The 23,864-nt window shown below is 43.1% G+C and overlaps 1 protein-coding gene across 1 annotated transcript; it reads left to right on the top strand.

Moving 5' to 3' along the window:
- Positions 1 to 4,280: 4,280 nt before the first annotated feature.
- LOC143127992 (lysophospholipid acyltransferase LPCAT4-like) lies at positions 4,281 to 12,255 on the top strand. The gene is made up of 13 exons (XM_076289679.1): positions 4,281 to 4,719; positions 5,394 to 5,757; positions 6,258 to 6,370; positions 6,562 to 6,622; positions 7,339 to 7,397; positions 7,856 to 7,890; positions 8,253 to 8,307; positions 8,700 to 8,782; positions 9,006 to 9,131; positions 9,550 to 9,706; positions 10,844 to 10,936; positions 11,258 to 11,393; positions 11,936 to 12,255. Exons 1-13 carry the CDS (start codon positions 4,639 to 4,641, stop codon positions 12,112 to 12,114), a joined length of 1,542 nt encoding a protein of 513 aa, XP_076145794.1. The 5' UTR covers positions 4,281 to 4,638; the 3' UTR covers positions 12,115 to 12,255.
- The last annotated feature ends 11,609 nt before the right edge of the window (positions 12,256 to 23,864 follow it).

The following is a 23,864-nucleotide window of genomic DNA, read 5'->3' on the forward strand; positions in this document are numbered from 1 at the left end:
GTAATGTGTAGCTGGGTCATGGTTGGAGAAACGTTAAAGCAGCTGCAGGTCAACTAACGTTAGCTAAGTCTTCATTACATCTGGCAACCCAGAAGAGGCTCGCGTCTGGTAGTCTTGAGAACGTTCACCCATAGACTGTATATACAGTCTATGCGTTCACCAGTGTTTTGATTTTGGCCTATAGAACGTTCGGTACAATCCTACAAATCGCACCTTTAAAAGGAGCATGATATCACTTTGCAAACCTTTCATATTTATCTAATCTATTCCTTCATCAGTATACTGACACTGTTGATTAAGTGGACAGTGTTTGAGTTTTTCAGTTTTTCTCTGCCTACGAGACATGCCATAACCTGCAAACAGATCCACTATGCTGACCTGCCTGTTACATCTCATAGCCTAAACACTGTATCAGAGATGCACTCAAAAAGTCACAACTGAACTTACGGTACAAAGTGGAGACAAGTCTTTGACATCTTAAATGCATTCCCAGATTGAGCAGTGTTGCAGAGCAACCATTAACTGGTTCCATGTGTTCCAATTGGATGATTAAAGTTCTCAATAAACTGATCATTAAAGTTCTCAAGAAACTTGAGGCTGGCATGAGGGAGTGTATTGTGTGTGAGCAACAAGTTACTCATCTTGCACTGGATCATCTTCCTGAATCTCAATATGATCACAACAAGTCTGGGCAAATTATTAATTAATTAAATAAAATATTTAACATTTTGCTTTAGGCAATACATGGGGCAACTTGTTGCAGGGCAAGCACATAACCAGTTCCATGTGTTCGAATTGGATGACTAAAGATCTCAAGAAACTTGAGGTTGGTATGAGGGAGTGTATTGTGTGTGTGAGCAACCTACTTGCTGCAGACTTATGCTGCACTTACATTTCTGAAGTCTGACACTTCTAACTGCTGCAAGTGCATGAAGAAAGGTCCCGCCTTAGACCATGTTAATGGCCAATCGTAGACTAGGATTTGGGGGTGGCACCTGGGGTGGCCAATCGAATCTCAAGGGTGGCCTGTGCCATCCGGAGCCACGCATCTGGCTCCGCCCCTGCACCTGTCAAGTTCGCACAGGGCCTCGCACCCCCTTGCGACGGCCCTGCAGCTCCTCCTAAGACAGCGGGGAAAGAAGTTAAAATAGCCTACTTGATAAACCCGGAAAAAGTTGACAGGTATGTTTCGGTCCCGGTGATTATTTGTGAAATTGTGCAAACGACAGCCTTTTTAATGCATTTCAAGGAAGGAGTGGTAGCATGCAAGCTCCCAAATTGACCCAGTACAGAAGGCATCAATAATTTGTTGGGGAGGGTCATGCGTTTTTTCTCAATCACTTTGGAGGGTCATAGAAAAAATTCTTGCTGGCGAGGGAGGGTCACGTCTTTTTTGACTAACGCTCCCAAAACTCCTCTGCTAGCCCCTTAAATAAATAACAAACAATCATTCACCTTTCCCCCTTTTAGAACCAGATATGAAAGGTGTGCCCAACGCAACAGAACCAGTGGTGGTTGTTTAGCCTAAGGAGGAGTTTGTGTTTGTTCAAGGTTTGAGTGGAGAGAGGACATGAGAAGGTTATCTCTGCTTTTGTTTCCTTGAAGAAATGATGGCATTTAGTACCTGTGCTCACTCTGCAAGCTCTATTTGTGCTTCGGTGTGTGTGTGTGTGTGTTGTGTGTGTGTGTGTGTGTTGGGTAGGTGGGTGGGTGGGTAAGAGAGAGATTGCGACTCATTAGAAACCACATTTGCAAGGTGCTTTGGAGGCAAATTTACAAGAACTCACCTGCAATCTTGTGATATAGCAAGAAACAAACTTTCTCCCTGCACACTCCAGCAGCTAGAGCAGATGGCATCGCACATAGCCACACAATGATGTATGGCCTGGTGAAACTATAATACTCAGCAAATGAAAATGCATAAACAATATGAGCAAAACAATAAGTCAGCCACAGCTTACAAAGCGTGTGTGTGTGTGTGTGTGTGTGTGTGTGTGTGTGTGTGTGTGTGTGTGTGTGAGTGTGTGTGTGTGCGTGCGTGTGCGTGTGTGAATGAATGTATATAATGATTTTGGGTGCTCGTTGCCAGACAGAAACCATGCAGTTCAAGTTTACTGCATGGCTGAATTCAGAAAACAGACAAGCAAATACTTCAGGACAATTTGAGTTTCAGGTATTTGCCTACAAATATATTTTCACTGCAACCATTATCTACTCAATTAAGGAAATATTATGTTATTGATACCATTAATCAACATTTTTACAGACAAAACATGCAGAGCAAAGCATGTGCATGTGTGAAGTCTTTACAGTAAAACAGATCTCAGTGTTGTGATTGTATCAGGCTTCACAACTGAACTCATATGATGCTCGGCTACATACTGGCATTCTCCTATCTCATCTAGTCTAGATTCCCAAACTAAACCCCTTTGCATGACTGCCACATATCTTAAGAATATAGGCACGTTCTGGCAATGGATCAAGAATTCATGTGACAATAATAACACCTGATCTGTTGAACTGAGGCTGGGGAAACGAAGTTATGCAAAGTTATGTAAACATGATGGACAATAATGATAGGGAGTTGTTTATTTGTGTTACTGACTGGCTGGATTGAGTCTATGGCTGATGGCAAGGGGAGTAAGAACTGTGTAAGGCACAATAATGTAACTAAAGCCCCTGAATAGATTATGAAGGTGTGACTCCTGCATTTCTTATAGTGACTGAATATCAGGGCTGACTAGGCATGGGCTGAGCGAGTTTAGAAATAACATACAAACATACAATGACATACAATTTCAATAGCCTACAATTACAAATGGGTCATTCCATGTAAATTCAACCAGGGCCCACAGGGTCTCAAATAATTCAGAAAAAAATACCAGGAGTACCTATGTTACCCAGGAGACACACTGTGAAATTAATTTTATGTAAGAAACAAAAAGCTTTCATTATGGAGAAACATTAGATTGAACGTCAAGCTCATAGCCTAGGCCAGTAGCTCCTAAAGTGGGGTCCACAAAAGAATTTGTTATAATAAGTGGTGGTTTATCATTTTAGAAATTCATATCTACAGATGATGAATGACTCTTTTCACCAATGAAACAAGTAAAGTATGTCTGTTTGCTCCCACCCACATTAGTATTTAACACAACTTGAATCACTTCACTCAGGTCATGATGAATAACTATACCAACTGCTGCTTAACTTGGGTTATTTGTCAGCTAACCAGCTGATGAACGTGGAGAAATGTTTGAGTCAGTCCACATTTTCAAGTAGCCTACTGCAAAATCTAAAGTTGAGAAAAGATCAAGCACCTGCCTTAAAACATGGGATACTGATCCTGGCCACAACTTCAGTGAACACAAATGGCACTATAGCCTAATTTTTACAATTTAGACGGGGTCAGAATTTTTGGAAAAGTTTGAGAAACCCTAGGCCAAACTACCACTCCACAAGCTACAAGCACACTCTGGTATTTTGAAACCTTTAAATTTGGAATGTTGTAATTGGTCGCTTATTCAGAGTATTCAGAGTGCATGTGATGCCAGTCTCGCTATATCCCTCGCGGGATATAGGCCTACCTATGGTTAGGCTATTTAGCAGACGCGTTTGTCCAAATAAAAGGTCAAGCAGACGTTTTTGTCTGACATGACAGAAAGACTGAGGAGGAGTTACTTTCCTTTTCCTTCAACTTATTTTCTAACATATCCCACCCCCATTCGGCACGCTCACTTTTTGCATATGGGTGGGGGGTGGGGGGGGGGGGGGGGTGACCCCTCAAATATCAAATATTAGCCTATGATTATAACCTTGGTAGACAGAAATTGAATCCTGCATTGGATTGGTAAACTAAGAGAGCTAACATTTTGCGTAAACACTGAGCTGAAACATTTGTGAATAAACCAGAGCATTCAAACAATCTGTCATCAATGACGATGTTATAGCCTAGCCTATACATCAGAAGTATTCGTCTACTTTGTCTCATCCAAAGGTTTGTTTCGGTTCGTGCCTCTCTGCCCAACCCCAGGAAAACTCTGGCATAGGCTATATGCAACCACCGTATAGCCTATGGTGCAAGCAGAACTAGGCTATTATGCAATTTCCCCGTGAATCGTGGTGCAAATACGTCAAATGCAGTGACTCACAAATGAATAAGCATCAAATGGGTTTCAATCGTTCGATTGGCTACAACCAGTTAAACTTGTATGTTGGACTATGTTGGCTCTATGTTTGGATGGGGGGCGGGTCAGGTATTTTGAAAATGACGAGAACTTGGGCGCTCGAGAAGTCACTGTATTGTCTTACAGACCATGTGGAAGAAAGGACTAGAGCTCTCATGTAGCCTTTAACAGAAGATTCCGTAACCCTGGACAACAAGCCTTTGGACTGTTGAGAAGACAGTATTTTTAAAGTAGAACAACTCGTTTTTTTTAGTGATTTTTTTTGCGTCTCAAGCGCTGAGCGTTTTTTTCAATCTGGGCTTTTAAACGTATCGTAGGAACACGTCGCTAATACTGCCACGGCATTTCAAATATAAGATAATTTGGTAAAAGGAACTTAGATTACTTACATTTTATTCTACTTTTGGCTCTTGGGGTTGTCTTTTGAGTGAATTTAGGTTACTGTTTTGTCGCTATGGAGCGGCGTAATAGGACGCAGGAGTATCCTCACCCGTTTGTTCATGAGGTTAAACTTACCACCGCACAGAGGATCCGGGTAAGTTCATCTTGGGCTAATATTCGTATAAATCAACATTAGGCTACACGTTTAAATGAATAATCTACAATACTAGGCCTACACATAATTAAGTCAGAATTATTTGGTGGTGACACAGAGTGTAAACAAAACAACGGAAACTGGGCTATGCAATCAATCCTATTTGGCTTTGTACGGTTGTACACCTTTTTATAAAAGGGTGATACTTTCTGGAACGTACTGTAGGCCTATATTTTTTTTCTTACAACCATAGAGGAGTTTTATATCGAAAAGTTATATAAAATAAATAGGTTAGGTTACCCACAAACTCCCTGCCAGTCAGGCCTAAGATGAAGAACAAAATTGTTTGCACTGCTTGTATTCTCACACATAGGATGTCTGTTTGGTGTGGTTGTGTTGTTCACTTTTTTCTTCATGGATGTGGTGCTATTATCTGTAAAACCGTGTACCCCTTAAATTATACTTATCCACTAAGGGGGTTGCAAACCTGTACTCTACCTGACCTTTAACTTTCTACTAATGCTAAGTCTTTGTATGTGTTTCCATATTGCTTAACAATATTAATCTTTACATTTTTGTTGTTTATTTCCCTTTGTGCACTAAAGTGCTTATGAAACCACATAAGCTTAAAGGGTTGATAATGTTTTCTTATAACCTGTGATTGCGCCTTACAGGGGGTCGTGTTGGGCACAGTGCTGTTCCCCATCCGTGTGACACTGGCCACCCTCTGCTTCCTCCTCGTATGGCCCGTCGCGAGGCTGCGTCTGGCAGGCCTGTGCAGTGAAGATCGCCAGAAGCCTGTTCGAGGCTGGCGCCGCTGGCTCGTCCACGAAATCGTCAGGCTGCTGAGCCGTGGCGTCTTCTTCGCCCTGGGCTTCTTGTGGGTGAAGGTCAAAGGTCGGCGGGCCGGGGTGGCCGAGGCACCCGTGCTGGCAGTGGCGCCACACAGCGGTTTTCTGGACATGCTGGCGCTCTGCCTCACAGACCTTGCCACCGTGGTGTCCCGCTCGGAGAACAGCAGCCTGCCCGTGATTGGAGGTGAGGCTCAGGGGAGCATGCAAGATCTGGTCTGGATGATCTGGTCACACAGTGTTCTCCACTATCACCATGCACAGTTACCCTTACTTGTGCAATGGACTGTCATAGCATTAACAAGGATAAAACTCCTGCAGAACTTAATCTTGACTGTAGTATATTGTTGAGCAGGCAGGTCTTGTGTACTTTCTGACTCATGTGTTTTGGCTTCTGATTAAAGATGACCTGTTACCTATTTAGATGACCATTTGCCATAATGTGGAACCTTCCACATGGTTCAGAATCATGTTTAGGCTTATGCTGATCACTGGAGCCCAATTTGGATGACACTTTGTTGACAATTTGCCAAAAAAAGGAGAGAAACATGTTCAGCTGTTCTGTATTAAATCCATATGGCCTCTATACTTCCAATGCCCTGCTCAGGTTTAGACAGATTCACACCTAAGGTGACCCTATTCTCTTCTCTCTCCATCCTTCTCTCTCTCTTTCTCTCTCTCTCTCAGCTCTGCTGGAGTTTAACCAGGCTGTACTGGTCAACCGCAAGGACCCGGAGTCAAGGAAGAAGTGTGTCAGCCAAATAACCGAGAGGCTGACATCCAAAGGCTACTGGCCTCAGGTAACAGAGAGTCTTTTTTTTTAAGCTAAATCAGATTTTGGTCTGTTGGCCAAGCAGTCAAGCAGTTGGCCAAGTTCATGAGCATATTAATTATGTAAACATCCAGCAAAGTAACTGATTCTATCTCAACCCCCCCCCCCCCCCCCCCTTTCCCTGCATGTGTGTATACACTTTCTTTCTTTCTTTGGCAGATGCTCATGTTCCCAGAGGGGACCACCACGAATGGCCGAGCGCTCATCAAGTTCAAGCCTGGTAAGCAACAGCTAAACACATAGCAGCACCTCCAAGTCCCACCCAGCTCAGAGCAGGCCCCTGCCAGCGCCATAAAAGGAATAGGGAAGCGGAGATAATATGGAAATGAATGCCAGAGGACAAACATGGGGACAGGGAGAGGGTGGAAGTGTTAAGGGGGAAAGGATCAAATATATACATTATATATCTATGTTTACAGTTTTTAGCATATAAATATATAGAGATAGATAGATATATAGATACTTACTTACTTACTTGATCCCCAAGGGGAAATTCAAGGTCCCAGTAGCTTATGACACCAAACACAACAACATAAACAGGATCATACAAAAACAAATCCACATGACTGAAATGAACAGTAAAAGACAGTAAATATACTAAAACAAGGATCCACATGAATGCACTGTACTGTATAAGCATGAATGATCCACATGAATGTATATATATATATATATATGAATGTATATGTATGTTTACAACTATTTGTAAATACATACACACACATACACACACACACACACACACACATATGTTTATAGTCATGTATTGTGTGTGTGTGTTTGTGTGTGTTTGTTTACAAATCTTTCTTTTTGTAAAGAGTATCTTAAGAGCACAGGATGATCAGAGGGAGAGACAAAAGGACTGTGTGAGAGTGTAGGGAGGGATTGAAGGTGAAGTATCACGTTTATATTCTGTTTTTTTCCTTTAATCTTCAGGAGCGTTCTTAGCGGGAGTGCCTGTTCAGCCTGTGCTTCTGCATTACCCAAACAAGTTGGTGAGTACTTCCTATGACACACTATTAATCACAGTGTTTTATTACTATAGGCCAAACACACACATACACACGGACACACACGCAAACACACATGCCTGGCTATATTCGCAATAATCAGCTGGCAGGGAAATAAAGCAAGACATACACACACACACACACACACACACACACGCACACGCACGCGCACACACACACACACACACACACACACACACACACACACACACACACACACACACACACACACACACACACACACACACACACACACACACACACACACACACACACACACACACACACGCACGCACACCCTGAAGGTAAACAAAATGTTGCTGTGCCTGCTGTAGCAGTTGGAAAATGGGTTGAGCAATCACTATTGTTTATATAGTGAAAGATAATGATCATCATGTTTTTGACACCGACGTTTGACAATACAAAATCTTGATCTCTTGTAGGACACAATGCGTTGGACTTGGAAGGGAACCTCATGGTGGGTGGTGTTATTTTAACAGTAATGATAATTCTATATTCGTTGTGTACATTTTTGCACAGTTTAACATGACAGATTGTTTCGTGGTTAAATATCATAGAAAAATGAGACCTTTAAATCAAGTTGCATCTGTCTCTGTACTTGTGTTGCCATATGTGTCTTAATGTTTATACTCCACTTATTCCAAACCTTTGTCAGCTGTTCCTAAATCATTAAGTGTAATAAATGAGTATCACTTTTTGGATGTGGATTGTTTTTAACACATTAAGTAAATGCAACAAATTACTTTAGGTATTAATAATTGAATGTTTTTAAAATGACATACTAAATGTTTTTTTTTTTTTTTTTGTATATTTTCATAGGGTTCAGTCCTTGTGGCACACCACATCTCAGTTCTATACCAACATGACCATTGAGGTAAAGTATAGGCAACAGCTCATAGCAGTGTGTGTCCCAGTTTAAATATTTCAAGAATGTGCAGCACTGTCCATTTCTGTGTCTGTGTAAATGAATACATTTGATAATGTGGTCTGGAGATATGTAGGAAAAGGCAGATAAACAAATATAGGAGCATTTTGTTGACAGTTTTCCATTTCCTTTTGAGGTAAATTGGCTGTTTAAATTTTTATAGGAAATTGATTAGACAGGCCTCAACTCCCGTGACTTTTGACATTTAGTTTGATCCAATTTATTTTGAAATTGAGACTGCTGATGGTGAGGCCCACATCTTTCATTTTGATTTCCAGCCAATCACCAATAAAATCTCAACCTCATTTCTCTTTCTCTCTCTCTCTTTCTATTGGCTACAGTTCCTGCCTGTCTACACCCCGTCACAGGAAGAGAAGGAGGATCCCAACTTGTATGCTGACAACGTGCAAAAGCTCATGGCCAAGTGAGTCACTTTTGAAATTGATGTCTTCTCCGATACTGTTTTGATTATAGTCGTCATTAATGATACAGGAGAGAGTGTGTTTGTTTATAAGAGGAGCTAAAAAGCAGTATTTATTAAAGCTGCAGCATCTAAAGTATCCGTGTGTGTGTGTGTGTGTGTGTGTGTGTGTGTGTGTGTGTGTGTGTGTGTGTGTGTGTGTGTGTGTGTGTGTGTGTGTGTGTAGGGCTCTGGGTGTGCCTGCCACTGATTATGTGATGGAGGGCCGTTTCCCTGTGAAGCATGTGGGTGGGCTCTCATTGCCTCTCGAGTCACCTGCCAGGGAGACCCTGAAGCTGCTGCACCATGCTGGGTAAGATGGAGAGAGTGTGTATGTGTATCTGAATACTGTTTGTGTGCATGCGCGTGTGTGTGTGTGTTTGTATCCAGGGATATGTTGTCTCTGGGCGGGTGTCCATGACTAATAAAAGTTTCAAAACCAGATTAAACCAGATTTAAAACCCCTGGTTTTGTTACTAGTTCTATGTTATCAAATATTTGAAACTAGTTATATGTGATCAAATATTTGAGGACCCGACTCTTGTCACTGATGGTGTTTCAATCATGGGGATATCACAAAACCACAACATTTGTCTGATAATGTTCTACTCTTAAGTTGTATACCAAGTGTTTGCTTTCTTCTTTTTCCACTGAACTGACCAAAAATATTTTGTTTTCCCTATTCCCCCTTCCCTCCTCTCTCTCTCTCTCTCTCTCTCTCTCCATCTAAGCCTCAGCACATCTCAAGTGCAAACCGCGTTGAGCAGAATGACTGACTGCTGTCAGTCAGGTCAGGAGAAGACTGTCTCTATTGACCAGCTGCAGCAGTGGCTGGAGCTCTCTAAGAGAGAAACGGCAGCAAAAATATGCTCTCTTTTCTCCAAGAAGGTAATGTGTGTGTGTGTGGGTCTGTGTCTGTCTGTCTGTCTGTCTGTGTGTGTGTGTGTGTGTGTGTGCGTGAGCCCGATGGCATATGTGCATGTAATGTCTGAACAATGTGTTGTTGTATGCTTGTGTGTCTGTTTAATGTTTCTGCAAGTGTGTGTGTGTGTGTGTGTGTACGTGTGTGAGTGAGAGCAAATGGCAACCTTATCTCAGGGTGAGGCAAAGCATACAGAGCTATCGCATTAATACACTGTGGCTCTCTGAATGGCTTGTGCCATCAGTGCTGTCATTATAGTGAGTGGTGCCAGTGTGTCTACGAGGCTCCAAGTGCTTTTGTTGTGTTTTTTTTTTTTTTTACTTTAAGACTGAGTGCAGCTGGGATGTGCGCAGCGATTAGTCACGTTGGTCATAAGCTGCGCTTCCTTACACTCGTGTTGTTGCTCTCCTAAGAAAGGGGTTCTTTGTTTTGCCGTTTAAAAAAAAATTGCAGATTACAGACTGAGGCAAGGGTAGACCTATTTTGTGATATTTCAAATATGATTAGTGGGGAGTATCTGTGAAACAACATGTAGGCTTACAAGCATTCTGTAGCCATTACTCTTAATTGGTGCAAGTCACATTCAATGTATACATGACAAACCCATGCATCTGTGTACACAAATGTATACTCTGCATTTGTATGTCTAGACATATGATTGCTTGTGTCTTTATGTGTCTTAGACTTTCCAACAAGATATGAATGGTATGCCATTAGTTATCTATTATTTATATGAATTGCGATCATGTTTAGTTAGCTAAATGGGTCGTGGCTTTTTTCGTGCATATTCTTTCCTTTTTTGTCAATGGAATCTTCAACATACACACGTCTGTTTACCTCTTGTTGAATGAGTGTTGTAGGTGAGATGTAGAACCTATCTGTGTTGTGTAGGTGAGATGTAGAACCTATCTGTGTTGTGTTCTGTAGGTGAGATGTAGAACCCATCTGTGTTGTGTAGGTGAGATGTAGAACCTATCTGTGTTGTATTCTGTAGGTGAGATGTAGAACCCATATGTGTTGTGTTCTGTAGGTGAGATGTAGAACCCATCTGTGTTGTATTCTGTAGGTGAGCTGTAGAACCCATTTGTGTTGTGTTCCTGCAGGATGACTCTGTGGACCTCAGACTGATCTGTTTGAGTATCTCGACTGTCTCTGGTCTCTGTAGCCTTGAGGATCTCCTGGACAAGGCCTTCAAGGTGAGCACAGAATTGTGTGTGTGTGTGTGGGTCTGTTCCAAACCAAAGGCATCGCCTTGCTGCCTTTATAGGTCGGTGTCTCGTAAGACATGACTTTGGAGTGAAGGCATCTTTTAGGAACGTGTGTGTGTGTTTTGTTTTTGGTCTGAAACTGATGGTTTACCAATAGATAATGAAAGAGAAGAGATAGTATATATAGTATAAATATATTTGCTCAAGTTGGGATGTGTGTGTGTGTGTGTGTGTGTGTGTGTGTGTTCCTTTGAGTCATAACAGAAAGTATTAACACCTTGTGGACTGTTGTTTGTGTGTGCATCACAGCTGTATGACAGTGATGGTGATGGTGTCCTGACTGCAGAGGAGCTGGCAGGCCTGATGGGGGCGCTGGTGGGTGCCCCTCAGTTCAACACTGCAAATATCTACTCTGAGCTGACCAGCAGGGGGCCTGCTAACAAAGGTGAGTATCAGCACAACAGAAAGCAGCACAACCACAGCACAAAAGATGATACACAAAGCAACTTTTTTAACAACGTTGCAGGCCAATGTTCCTGAGTGCTCTTGTTATGGTGTGTTTTCATTGATGTTGGCAAACAATTGCTTTTCTAGAGAACTCAAATCATCAGTAGGCAAATTTGACCATACTATCAGAACACATGGGACTGGCCCTGTGGTTGCCTGGCAACATTTCTCCATGGAGCAAAGTTCCTACATGTATCATCACCCTAATATTTATTCATTAATTCATCAATATTTATTATAATCAAAGGGCACAAATAACTCTTCTTCCCATAAAGCCCATGTCTAAAATCTCCCTCAGGATGAATAAAGTATCTCCCTCTCTCATAAATTGTATTTCAACATTAGGCTTGGCACAGGTCAAAAAGTGTGAGATGGGAAGAAGGTCCCTGGTGTGCCGCATTGCCAATTAACTGTTTGGTATTTTAAAACTTAAGTATGACATAGTTTATTCAGTTGTTTGTGATGCTCCTTCTTTTGTAGAAGAGCTCCTGAATCTACTGACTACAGATACGACCTATCAGGAGCTGGTTACTGTGTATCTACGACCTGAGGGGGCGGAGCATGAAGCATCATCACACCACATGGCCAATGGGAAGGATGGCAATCACAATGGGACCATGCAGAACGGCAACACGGTGGCCAATAAGAATGCAGATTGAGAGTTCTACCTGGTATCTCCCACAGTTTTCAGAACCGTCTCAAGTGGACATGACGGATAGACACTTTAAATTGTTAAAATATGTTCTACAAGTAGTTTCATCGTGGTGTGTGTGAGAAACTAAATTTATGTGTGTGTGTGTTTGAGATTTTTTTTTAGGGGGGGGGGGGGTGGTTGGGGGTGGTAGGGAATGTTATTTTCACCAGTAATTTGCCATGACAAGAAGTTTACATGTCTTCTCTGCACACTACCATTGTTTCCAGTTGAAATTATGGTTAACTACCTCTTTGACATTGAATGTGATATGCTCATGTGTGTTGCATAGAAGTGAATGAAGTGCCTCGTTAAAAGTGTTTTTTAAAAAACTGAAAACCATGTATTTTTGGGAAAGAGTGTACAACCAAAACAGAATCTTGTTTTTACATTTTAATATATTAATATTTGTAAATAAAATATCAATTTTTACAGCTGTCGTCGTAGTATGTTTATATATATACAGTATTTCATACTTTTCAATTCCTTTTGGGTCTTTTGTTGATTCGTGCGCTCCATCTTTCTCTCAGCTTTCTCTGAGGAGAGCCGTTCGGCTCTTGACGTCTCTCCGCGACCCCCTTTCCTGATTGTCTTTTTCTTTCATCCTGATTGGCTCTCTGCGAGTGCCTGTCGTCCTCTTCAGCCCGTCCAATTCCCTCTTCCACTTTGAGGAGGTTCTCGGTGCCGTCCGCCACCTTGAGCCTCGCTGTCCTCTCTCTGGTTTCTCTCCTCGTCTCGTTTGTCTCTTGCTTCATTGTCTCTCCGCTGCTCTGTGCCTTGGCCTTTCCCTCAGCTCGCGTTTTCATGCTGCGCTTTGCTTTTGTCTGTTCCTCCTCCATCTTTGTCTGTTGCAGGTTGCCTCTAGTCGATCTTGTGCTCCTCGTTCTCTCTGGGTTCGTTTTAACATCCATCGCTCCCTGCTTGTTGTTGTTGTTGCTTATGTCTTCATTTTGGGGAGTTTCTTTCCTTTCCACTCTTTTGTCATTCGTTTTCTCTACTCTTTCAATTTCCCCCTCTTCAGGGCATCTGGTTGTCCTCCTGCTCCTGGTTCGAATTTGAGTCTCTGTCTCTTTACTATCAGGTCTGTCTGCAGTGCCCCTGTCCTCTGTTTTCTGTGTCTTCATACATCCCACTGCCTCTGAACTTCTAGTAGCTGTGACACTCCTTGTTCTGACTGCATGAGTGTTCATCCCTCTCTCTGTGACTTGGGCGTCTTTCTTTCCCCTCGTCCCTTTTTTTTTACTCTGTTTGTCTGTGATCTCTGCTGTGGGGTTTGTTGATGTTTCAGGTAGTTCAAGGGGATAATTAGTTTTAGTCTTGGCCTTGACTGATAAACTTTCTTCTTCTTCACGTTCTTCTTCCTCATCTGTCTTTTGTTTATTTTGGTGTGATGGACTTCTCTCCATCTCTGCTCTCTCCACCAATATACCAGCATTTGTATTTGAATGTGATATCTCCTCGTCTCCTGTGTTGTCTGTGGCTGTCTCTTGTCGTTTTTCTCTTGTGGCTCTTGACCTCTGTCCCTCTGCCTTAGTTCTGACATTTGTGTTCTCTGGTCTGTCAGCATTTTCAGTTGGAGCATTAGTTTCATTATTGGCTGGCAAGCTCATCTCTCTTGGCTCCAGCTTTTCTCCCTTTATAATCTTTTTTTCCTTTAGTGAAGGATGTATCTCTTTCTCTACTTCCTCTTTCATGGCTTCAGGGTTTGTATTTGTCTCTTCATCCCCTTGTTGTTCTTTTCCATGCATAGTTTCTCCTGCTTCCTTCAGGAAAAACTCACCCTCAACATCTTTAGTTTGCTCCTCTCGCTCTCCATCTTCAGGTTGTTTCTTTTCGCTCAGTGCCATTTTTTGCCGTGCTTTTCTTTCATCATTATAGCTTTTGCCAACATTTTTATTAATCCTTCCCTCGACCTCTTTGCCACTAGCTTTTGACGTTTTTCCGGAAGAGCAAGGTGCATTATCAATCTTTATTGTTGTTCTTCTCTCCGCAGGAGCTGATGGCTTCTCTCTTTCCATCTCTATTCTTTCTTTACCTGACACAAAACCTTTGGTTAGCCTTCTACTCCTTCTTATCACTGTGTCCGTCTCATTATCTACTTCTGTAATAGTTTGACTCTCTTTATCTGCCTGTGTGATTATGACTTCTTGAGTCCCTGGTACAGCAGCCACCTCCTCTGCTTCAGGGTGCTTGTTCTGGTCTGGAGATGGCTGCAGACTTCCTCCTTTCAGAGAAGTCAGTGCTGTATTCTCTTTTGCTGTATCAGTTTTGACCTCCATCTTTATCTCTTTTCCCATCACGGCACCTCTAGTTAGTCTCCCACTCCTTGCCGTCACTGTGTGAGTTTCGCTCCGTCTCACATTGTCAGATTCTCTGATTAGGACTTCCTGAGTCACTGGTGCTACAGTACTCTTATCTTTTTCCGTTTCTTCCTCCTGTAATCGCTCAGCTCTCGCACTTTTGTCACTTGACGTTTCTGCCATCGGCTCCTCTGTGATGCTATCGTGTACCACAGCTTTGGATGGAGGCTCAATGTCATCCTCATGGTGTGATTCTACTTCTACTGTCTCTCCCCTTATGTTCTTTTCATGTGGTTTTTGAGAATTTCCAGCCTTATCCCTGCTTGAGGGAGTCTCGGCTGAATTCTCATGTGAGCACTCAGTTTTGTCTTCCACGGGCTGTCCCATGTCTAGTATCGCTTTTTTCACCACAGTACTTCTAGTTAGTCGCCGGCTCATTCCTGTGGCTGTTTGAGTGCTGCTCTTCCTCCCATGATCTACTTCTGTGACTATACATTCCTGACTCACTGCTAATGCAGTCCCCTTTTCTGTCTCTTCTGTCGGTCCGTTACTGTCCTCTCTTGCCGTGTGGTCTCTCAGCCTATCTAGAGTTTGTTTTGTATTATCATGCACTACAGTTTTAGGAAGAGGATCAATGTCATCCTTTTCATGTGGTCTTATTTCTTGTGAGTTGTCGGTGTCATGCGATTTTTCCCCTGTTTGTATGACCTGTTTTTCTACAACAGAACCCCTAGTTAGTCTCCTTCTCCTACTTGAAACTGTTTGATTATCATTATTATTCAAATGATCATTTTCTCTGATAACTTCCTCAATCTGTGGTACTACAGGTAGCTCTTGTATTTCTCTTGTATGTTCTTCACTGTTCTCTGTTTTTATTTGATCACTTTCTAGAGTTTCTGCTACAGTGGTGCTATCATTTATAATTTCTTTAGATAGAGGAAAAAGGTCAACCTTATCTTGTGATTGACTCTCTTCATTTTCTTTCCTTGTGGTCTCCTCTCGTATTTGTTGAGGACTTCCAGCATTTCCTCGACCTATAGACGTCTGTGTTGTATTCTCTATTGAGTTCTCATTTCCTCCTTGTGAAATTTGTTCCATCTGTAAGACATCTTTCCCCATCATATAACCTCTGGTTACTCTACTCCTTGTCACCATATGAAGCTCGCTGTTTTTCTCTTTGTCAGTTTCTTTGATTATAATTTCCTGAATAGTTGATCCTGTTGACAGCTCCTCTGTTTCCTTCTCTTTATTTAATCTGCCATCTTTTGTTGTTTGGTTGTTTGGCCTTTCAAGTGTTTGTTCTTCTGTAATAGTATCGTGTACTACAGCTTTGGGTGACACATCGATGTCATACTCATCTTGTGATCTTACTTGTTCCGTTTCTCTCCTTCTCTTCAGTTCTTGGGAGTGCTGAGGACTTCCAACATGTCCTCCTCCGGTCATGGATCTCTGTGTTGTATTGTGTCCAGAGCGCACCATCTTGTCTCTTGCGGAGCCTCTTGTTAGTCTTCTAGTCCTTAGCACTGTGTGAGTCCCACTCTGACTCGAATGTTTGCTTTCTGTGATTATGGGTTCCTGATTCACTGCTGTAGCCTTCATGTCCTCTGTTATGTTCTGATTCTTTCCATCCTTTTGGTCATCTCTTGCTATATCGTCAGCTGACCTTCTTGGTGATTGTTCTTTTGTAACATCATCATTTGATGCTGCTGTGGGAAGATCAGTTTCATATTTGCCATGCCTTGTGCATTCTCTCTTTTCTCTCTCTGCGCCCTGTTCTGCTACAAGTTGAGACATCTGTGTTGTGCTGTGTTGTGTGCTCTCAATTTTGCATTGCCCAGACTGTTCAACTGGAACGATTTCTTTTCCCAACACGGCACCTCGGGTTAGTCTCCTAATCCTCCCAGTCTTGTTCTGCCTCTCCGTATCTGTTTCTTTGATCACTTCCTGCATTGCTGGCGCTCCGGGCATCTCTTCTGTTCCTTTCTGTTCATTCTCTTCATTTTTCTTTTCACTTGGTATTTGATCATGTGGTTTGTCTGTCTGGTCTTCGGTAATGTCATTATATTTCAGTGCTTTGGGTGGGGGAGTGAGCGCATCCTTGTTTTGCAATCTTCCAGCTTGTGTTTCTTTCTCTGCCTCCTGTTCTTGTGGTTGATCAGGACTTCCACCCTCCTTTATACAAATGTGTGGTGGTGTATCCATTTGGGAACACTCTGTGTTGTCTTCCACAGCTGGTTCATCTCTTGCTTCGCCTTCAGGATTTATCTCCTGACTTTCCATCATCTTGTTTCTTACAAATCTTTGTCCATTAGATCTGCCAATCACAGCCTTGTCAACAGTACTTTCATCCATTGGCTTGCCAATCATTTTCCCCTTGAGTGTTTTTGTGGCCTTCCTCTCAGTATCAACTGTTTGTTGATTCCTGTCCATCAGTTTGTTTCCGTTATCAGTCAGTACACTTCTAGTGGCTATTGGACTGGTTATACTTATCTCCTTTTCAGTGAGGCAGTTTTGTGCTTCTCTGAGGTCTTTTTCATCCCGCCTCTTCCCTTTACACCTATTTCTATTATTATTCAGCTCTTTGACACACCTGTTGCCATCTACATGCTTTTCTGTTGCCTCTGAGACTCCTTCATCTCCATCTTTGTTCACCTTTTTCTCTGTTTCTGCTTGTTGTTGTTGTGTTGCTTTTTCTGCACCTGTTCTGCTGCTGTCATTTGCATCTTGGATGAAGGCGCTTTTCATGCCTAGGTAGGTTCTCACACATTTACCCCTCACTTTTTCATTATTAACTTCTACTTTTTTTGCTTCTTGTCTACTTGTTGTCTTCTTCCCCAGATGTTGGCTGTATGACTGCAGCTTTTTTTCTGTTGGCTTCCTGCTTCTTGAGGAGCGTCTTGGAGTTAGTAGCAAGCTGGAATCACTCTCACTCTGTGTACTCAGGTCTGTGTCCTGATCTAAGACTATGAGTTTCTGGCTCTGTGGGTCGTCCTTTGCCACTTGTACATCTTGAGTTTCATTACGTTTAATTTCCAATTTGCTTACTGTTGCATTTGAGATACTGACACTGCAGACGGTGTCCCCTACCATGACATTTCCTGATGTTCGTACACTATGCTCTAACTCCATTTGTTCCAGTTGTCTGTTCGACATCTCTGCACTGCAGTAGTCTATTATTTCATATGCATCTACATCATGTGCAATTTCATCGTTACATCCAACCTGATCATTAGTTTTTATATCCTCAGACCTAGTCAGATGTTTCTTGTCATCGCTTAATTCACTTGTCCTCTCACTTTGTGCGCTGGATTCTTTGACATTTTTGTCAATAACCCAGCCCCTCAGATGGCTGTCCCGATCACCATGACTGCTGGATGAGGCCACAGCGACAAAACAAGTAAGAGTAGGCTCACTATCCACAATGACACTCCCATGCAAGTCTGTCACTGTGGAACAGGGTTGATGAGAAAGCCCAGTCGGGCTTGGCGGATGCTGGAGGGCTACAGGAGGGGAAACGAACGTCTCTGCTGACTCTCCATTCTGTGGCAGATGCTGGTGTCCAGTGGAGGTGAGGGCCTGAAGGCAAAATAATGCCAAAGAGGGAGGGGAAGACAAGAGCTTCTCAGTCATCTGATCCACTTCCTTCTGCAACTGCAACGAAATCTGGGAGCTGTTGTCCTGAGAGAATAAAGAGCGAAGTGGGTTAGGACTTAAGCAAGGAGCTAGAGGAGGCGTCCTACACTGCTCAATTTTTTCTTCTAGGGCTTCTGGATCTTGCACATCTCCGATCTGACCACTGATTGAGTCATTTGAGTCATCATTATGAGCACACTCTAGAACCGTCTGGTATGTCTCAAGGATTTTGTTTTCCATGCTGACTTGATTCATTGTCAAAACAGACATGGGTGATGCTGACTTATTCTCAGTCACAGGCAAAACATATTTCTCTTCTTCATTCAAGTTACAGACTGTTTCTGTTTCTTCTGTTGACTCAAGCTGAATTGGCTCTGCCAGAGTGTTAGTCGGAAGATTTGAAGTGCCAACGACCGGATTTAGACTCTGAGATTTATAATTTACTTGTGCTTTACCTGGATTCACTTTGGATAGACTGTCTAAAGAAGGAGGGCTTAGCTCTCTTTGGGAGCCTGAGTCAAGAAGAACCGTATATACATATCCTTGTTTTTCAGCACCGCCTGCATCCTTCTCGTCAGTGCCTTGCTCAATCTGGGTGGCATGGTTTTCCATGTCAATAACTTTTTGTGTAGCACTTGATACTGCCTCTTCTGAAGCACTTTGGAAGGCTGAGCTACTAGGAGTAGCAGCCTCCAATATACTGAAAGCATCTGTCAGAGCAATAGGCCCATCTGGTAAGATGATTGGTTGAACTTTGGAGTAGTTTCCATTCTGCACCGTAGGTAGGCAGTTCATTTGTTGGTGTGAGGCAGGTGGGTGATGTGGATCTTGTGCTGGAAGGAACACATGTTTTGTCTCCTGCAAAATACTTCCATTTTGATTGGTTGCTAAAACATATGTCTTGGAGCTGTAGTTCTCATGATTGGCCACTGGGACTTGGGGTGAGTAGTTTTCTGGTACAGCATAAAAACTTTGACTCACACTGTTACAAGTCCTGTTGACACTGGTTTGAAATGCATGGTGGGAACTGTAATTTTGTTGCTGTGGAATACAATTGTCCATCCCATAAATCTGGGGGACTTGAAGCCCTGGCCTCTTAAATGATGGCACAACAGGGGCACCCCTTTCTAAGAAATTGTGAGTGGAAATATTGGGAGTTTGATAATAGAAAGTATGTGGTGGGGCAAAGCAATCCACTGCACCCGTACCTTCCGTAGACATGGTTGCACCAAGTGACACCTGGCTATCAATGTTTGTGTGTATAGGTTGTGACCGTAAACAGACAGAGGGATGTCCATCTTGGGAAGCTGAGGTCCCTGGTTGCACACTACTGGTACTGGTGCATGAGGCACTTGGGATGTCTCCTGTTGGTTCAGGCACGACAGGTGCAGACATATGATTTGTGTCAGAGGTCTCCTTTTCCTTCTGTAAACATAGAGGAAGAGTTTCAAGTATACAGACAATAATAGTGTGAATGCTGTTTTGTCAATATGGAGTACTACATCTGTAATATGTATAGAATCTATACAATCTATAAAACTGAATATTACCCAAGCAATTTTATTTCAAGGTGATATCATTGTGTAGTGGTACTATTACAGTACATACCTGTATTAAAGACTCCATTAAATTGTTACTGGAATCTGGATCTGAGGACAGGAGAGATGACACATACTCTAGGTCGATGACTTCCCCAACCTTACAAGAGAGATGACAAGTACATGTTGTCAACATAATCAGGCGTTCTGAAATACAGCAGGTGAGAGAGTACTGTTGTGGTTTTGGATGTGTTTGAATTTCCCTTCAAGTCTCTTTCTATCTATCTATCTATGGGTGGTGAAATGGGATGAAATTTTCAGTCAACTCAGACGTGTCATCGCTAAAACTCAGTTGCTCAAACTACAGTTTGATTACCTGAGTCACAAACTCTTTCTGACTGCACAGCTCATTCAGATACTCTGTGAATGATTCATTCTCTTCCTTCTCCTCCTGCTCAGTGGCTTCTTCTGTGACCTCTGAACTTTCCCTGACCTCTGACCTTGACTCTAGGGCCTCCATGACCTCTGTGTACTCCTTAAGAGCACCTTCCATGAGTTCCTGCATCTGGGCTTTCTCTAACAGCGCATTATGGTAAGGTTTAGGGTTGCTTTTAGGTCTCATGGTTCTTCTGCCTCTACCTGCCTGGGGCCTTCGTTTCCAGCTATAGCCTTGAGAGAGGGAGACAGAGAGAGAGAGTCTTACTATTAAAAAAAAAAGTGGGAGTGAGAAAAGCTATAATGAATTGCTATGCCATATAAAAAAAAAATCATCATCACTCCCTGACTGGAAAGTGAAGGTCAACACAATTTTGATTTTCCAAGCCATTAATCGTTCTGTTTACAGACCATAAATGTCATTGTGAACTCCTCTCCAACCCATTGGATGAAGCTCAGCCTCCACTCCCTTTGCTGCCCTGAAATTCTGCTCCCACTTCTCAAATTCCAGGAACCTATCATGTCATACACACAACCAAACTCAGCGCGATAGTAGTGATACTTCTTTTGAAACTGAGATTGGAAACACCTGATTCCATATAAGGATGGAGACTCACTTCTGGGCCATGTTGTAGTACTCCATGCGATCAAAGTTGGACAGCCTGTTCCACTCGGTCACAGCTATCGCCTCTGCCTTCTCCAGTGGGATGTGGGAGTTGACCAGGCACAGAGATCGTAGCACTGGTCTGGTAAAAAAAAAAAAAGTCAAAAACAACTTTTAGTGCAATGTCAGTGAAGTCAGTAAACGTTTGTATTTACATTTGTCTGTGAAATAGAGAAGGCAAAGGGAGTTTGAAGAGAGAGAGAGAGATATGTCTAAATGGATTAACACCGTTTATTACTCCACTGGATAGCCTTCACTGTAAATCATATTTATTCCATAAAACTTGTGCTAACACTACATGGCAACAGAATTATTATAAAGCTGGAAAAATGAAATGATGGAATTAATTAATTACTGAATGAAACCTACACGAAGAAGCAGGCCAGTGCATCAGAATCATGGCTGCTGGAGACATACATGCAAGTCCTGTGCCTGTGCTGATGCCACAGCTTGTACTTTTCGTACAGACCCATGGAGAACTCCTGGCACGGGCCCGTCTCCATGCCTATCCTTAGGGTATTCTGGTCCTGGGCTGGTCCGGTTGAATCCAGATTGACAGGCCTCAGTGGCAAACCGCCAACACAAGCCTGCGGCTGTGTCGGTGGGTAATTGGAATGTACTAGCACTTCCTGAGGCGGGTAGTTCACAGGAAGTTGGGAGTAATAAGGGAGAGTACTGATGTTAGCAGTATATTGAGGGTGTGGTGCTAAGTATGTAGCAGGGAGCTGAGGGGCTAGCTGATAGTGGCCTGTTCCGTGCTGCTGATAGGTTGGTGTGGGGTACATATTTCCAAACTGTGAATGCAGTGTGGCGCTAGCAGCGGATGATGGGTGAATGCTGGCTGAGTGGTACTCTGAATAGGCAACCCCATAATGCATTGCAGTGTGTTCCATGGATGACGTGGAAGGAAGTTCCACATGGGTGGGAGGCTGAATGGATTCCGATGGGACAGAGAGTTGTGGTTGGTGCCGGGAGTCACGCGACTCCACTTGAGCAGGATTGTCCATGTGAGATTCTGCCTGTGTGGTCTCCACGACTGCTCCAGACCCTGACTTCTGTTCTGAGACGTTCTCGACCACAAGGCGAGCGAGAGTAGGAGGAGTGTCCGAACCATTTTCCTCTCCTATCAGGTTGTCTGCCACGATGGACTTCTCAGCCACTCTCAGCTCAAGCTCCGCCTCTAATTCGGAGACTGGACGGAGCCCTACGGGCTGCTCAGGTACCTTCAGACTACTCTCAGTAACTTCCTCTGTGGAGGTGGACAGCTCTGGAAGCTGAAGAGCGGAGACCGATTCTCCAGCTGGATCTGACCATTCTTGAGGAAGCTGAAGAGCGGAGACCGATTCTCCAGCTGGATCTGACCATTCTTGAGAGCAAGTGCTTGGGGCACTGCATGTCCAATCAGGGGTTTGGTGTTCAGAGGTGTTCAGATTATTGTAAGCAGTTTCCTGTGTTGAGAAAGGGGATGCTGCTTGTTCCAGTGTGGAGGCTGACTCCTCTGATGAGAGTATTTGAACTGGGAGCATGTTGGAAACTCTCATGTTACTCTCCACAGTCTCCTGCATTGAAGAGGACAATTCTGGTAACTGAAGACAGAGGTCTGACACTTCTGCTGACATTTCCTGGGGGTGGGGTCTTGAGGGGGTTTGCATCAGGTCAGTAGGCTTGTCAGATGTACTCACGTTATCCTCCGCAGTTTCCTCTCTTGATTCTTCGGCTGACAGTTCTTGAGGGCAGGAGCTTACAACCCCTTGCATGTGGCCAGAGGGCATGTTGGATATGTTCAAATTGCTTTCACCAGTTTCCTGTGTTGAGGAAGAAGGTTCTGGTAGCCAAAGTGTGGACGTTGATACCTCCGCAGACTGCTCTTGGGAATGGGAGATTGGAGGACTCTGAATCTGGTCAGTGCACTGGTTGGAAGTGTTCAAATTACCCTCCACAGTTTCCAGTGTTGACAAGGAAGATTCCGGTGGCTGAAATGTGGAAACGGATTCCTCTGCGGATTCTTCTTCTGCCCATGGCTCAGGTTCATGCGAAACTTCACACTGTTGGTCTTCTGATGCCTCTCCTGCCTGTAGCTGTACTACTGCAGCGGAATCTCCCCCTGTGCTACACTCCACTGAAGTAGATTCCGGAGAAGGTTCTGGAGCATCCAGGTTATCCTGCTGGACCTCCATACCTGGCTCATCTGATGTCACACCTGAAGCTGCCAGCTTTTCAGACTCCGGATCAGACATTTTAGATGAGGAGTGAACACTGATTGGTAGATCCTTCTGCTGTGCTAGTCCCATGCTGGTGCCTACTTCAGACTGTGAGAAATCATCTTGAATCCTCTCCGAGTCAGGGACAGAGCTTGAAGATGCTAAACACAGGCTGTGAGGTGAAGGTTCATTTCTCGTCTTGCCTGGTTCTGGCTCGGGTGACAACACGACTACTGTGCTAGAATCTGCTTGTACATCCTCTGTTATTAAAACAAATTCCTGACCTGGAACACCTTTGATGTTGTGTGAGATGTGACTCTGCTCCAAACAAGATATCCCACTGTCCTGAGTGGTTAAATTGTTAGGAGGAAATTCTTCATTTTTATCCTCCAAAGATAGAGAGGAAAAATTAGCAATTGGTGATGGGGAACTCATCTTAAGTTTTAATCAGTCAGGGTTGCTCTCCATTCCTGTAGCCTACACACACAAAACAAAATACATTAAGGTCTGTTTTTTAGGATAGATGCGAGTAGCCTTAGAAAACAAGTAAAGCGAGCATAGCCTAAATCTTGGCATAAAAGTGGTAGCCTAGGCCTATAACTGGATTAGCTACATAACATTACAGACCTAATGTGATTTCACAGCTTATTGCAATATTTAGCAAGGTAAAACATTCACAAAACAATTGAATAGGCTACATTCAATTTTACCACATCACTGATTATCACACCGAGACCAAACGAAAACGTAAGATAGGCTGTAAGGTACCTTGTGCAATGGTACAATGGAAATTAAATGGCAAACACGGGTAATATGCATAGGCCTACCTCCAAAATAATGACACAATAAGATGCAGGTCGACTTCTTTGTCAGGAGAATAGGCAATATTCTGTTTCATTTCGAAAAGAAACATGAGCATTCCAAGGGTGTGAGTTCATTCTGATGAC

The sequence above is a fragment of the Alosa pseudoharengus genome, unplaced genomic scaffold (assembly GCF_046254945.1).
Source record: "Alosa pseudoharengus isolate Yale_2024_CS ecotype anadromous, Long Island Sound unplaced genomic scaffold, YU_APseudo_1.1 YU_APseudo_1.1_scf_17, whole genome shotgun sequence".
Taxonomy (NCBI): domain Eukaryota; kingdom Metazoa; phylum Chordata; class Actinopteri; order Clupeiformes; family Clupeidae; genus Alosa; species Alosa pseudoharengus.

Bases quoted from the DNA above. Each gene is read 5' to 3' on its own strand.
- LOC143127992 (XM_076289679.1), top strand. From the start codon at position 4,639: ATGGAGCGGCGTAATAGGACGCAGGAGTATCCTCACCCGTTTGTTCAT. The intron at 9,707-10,843 runs GTAATGTGTGTG...GTGTTCCTGCAG, and splicing joins GCTCTCTTTTCTCCAAGAAG to GATGACTCTGTGGACCTCAG. The intron at 11,394-11,935 runs GTGAGTATCAGC...CTTCTTTTGTAG, and splicing joins CAGGGGGCCTGCTAACAAAG to AAGAGCTCCTGAATCTACTG.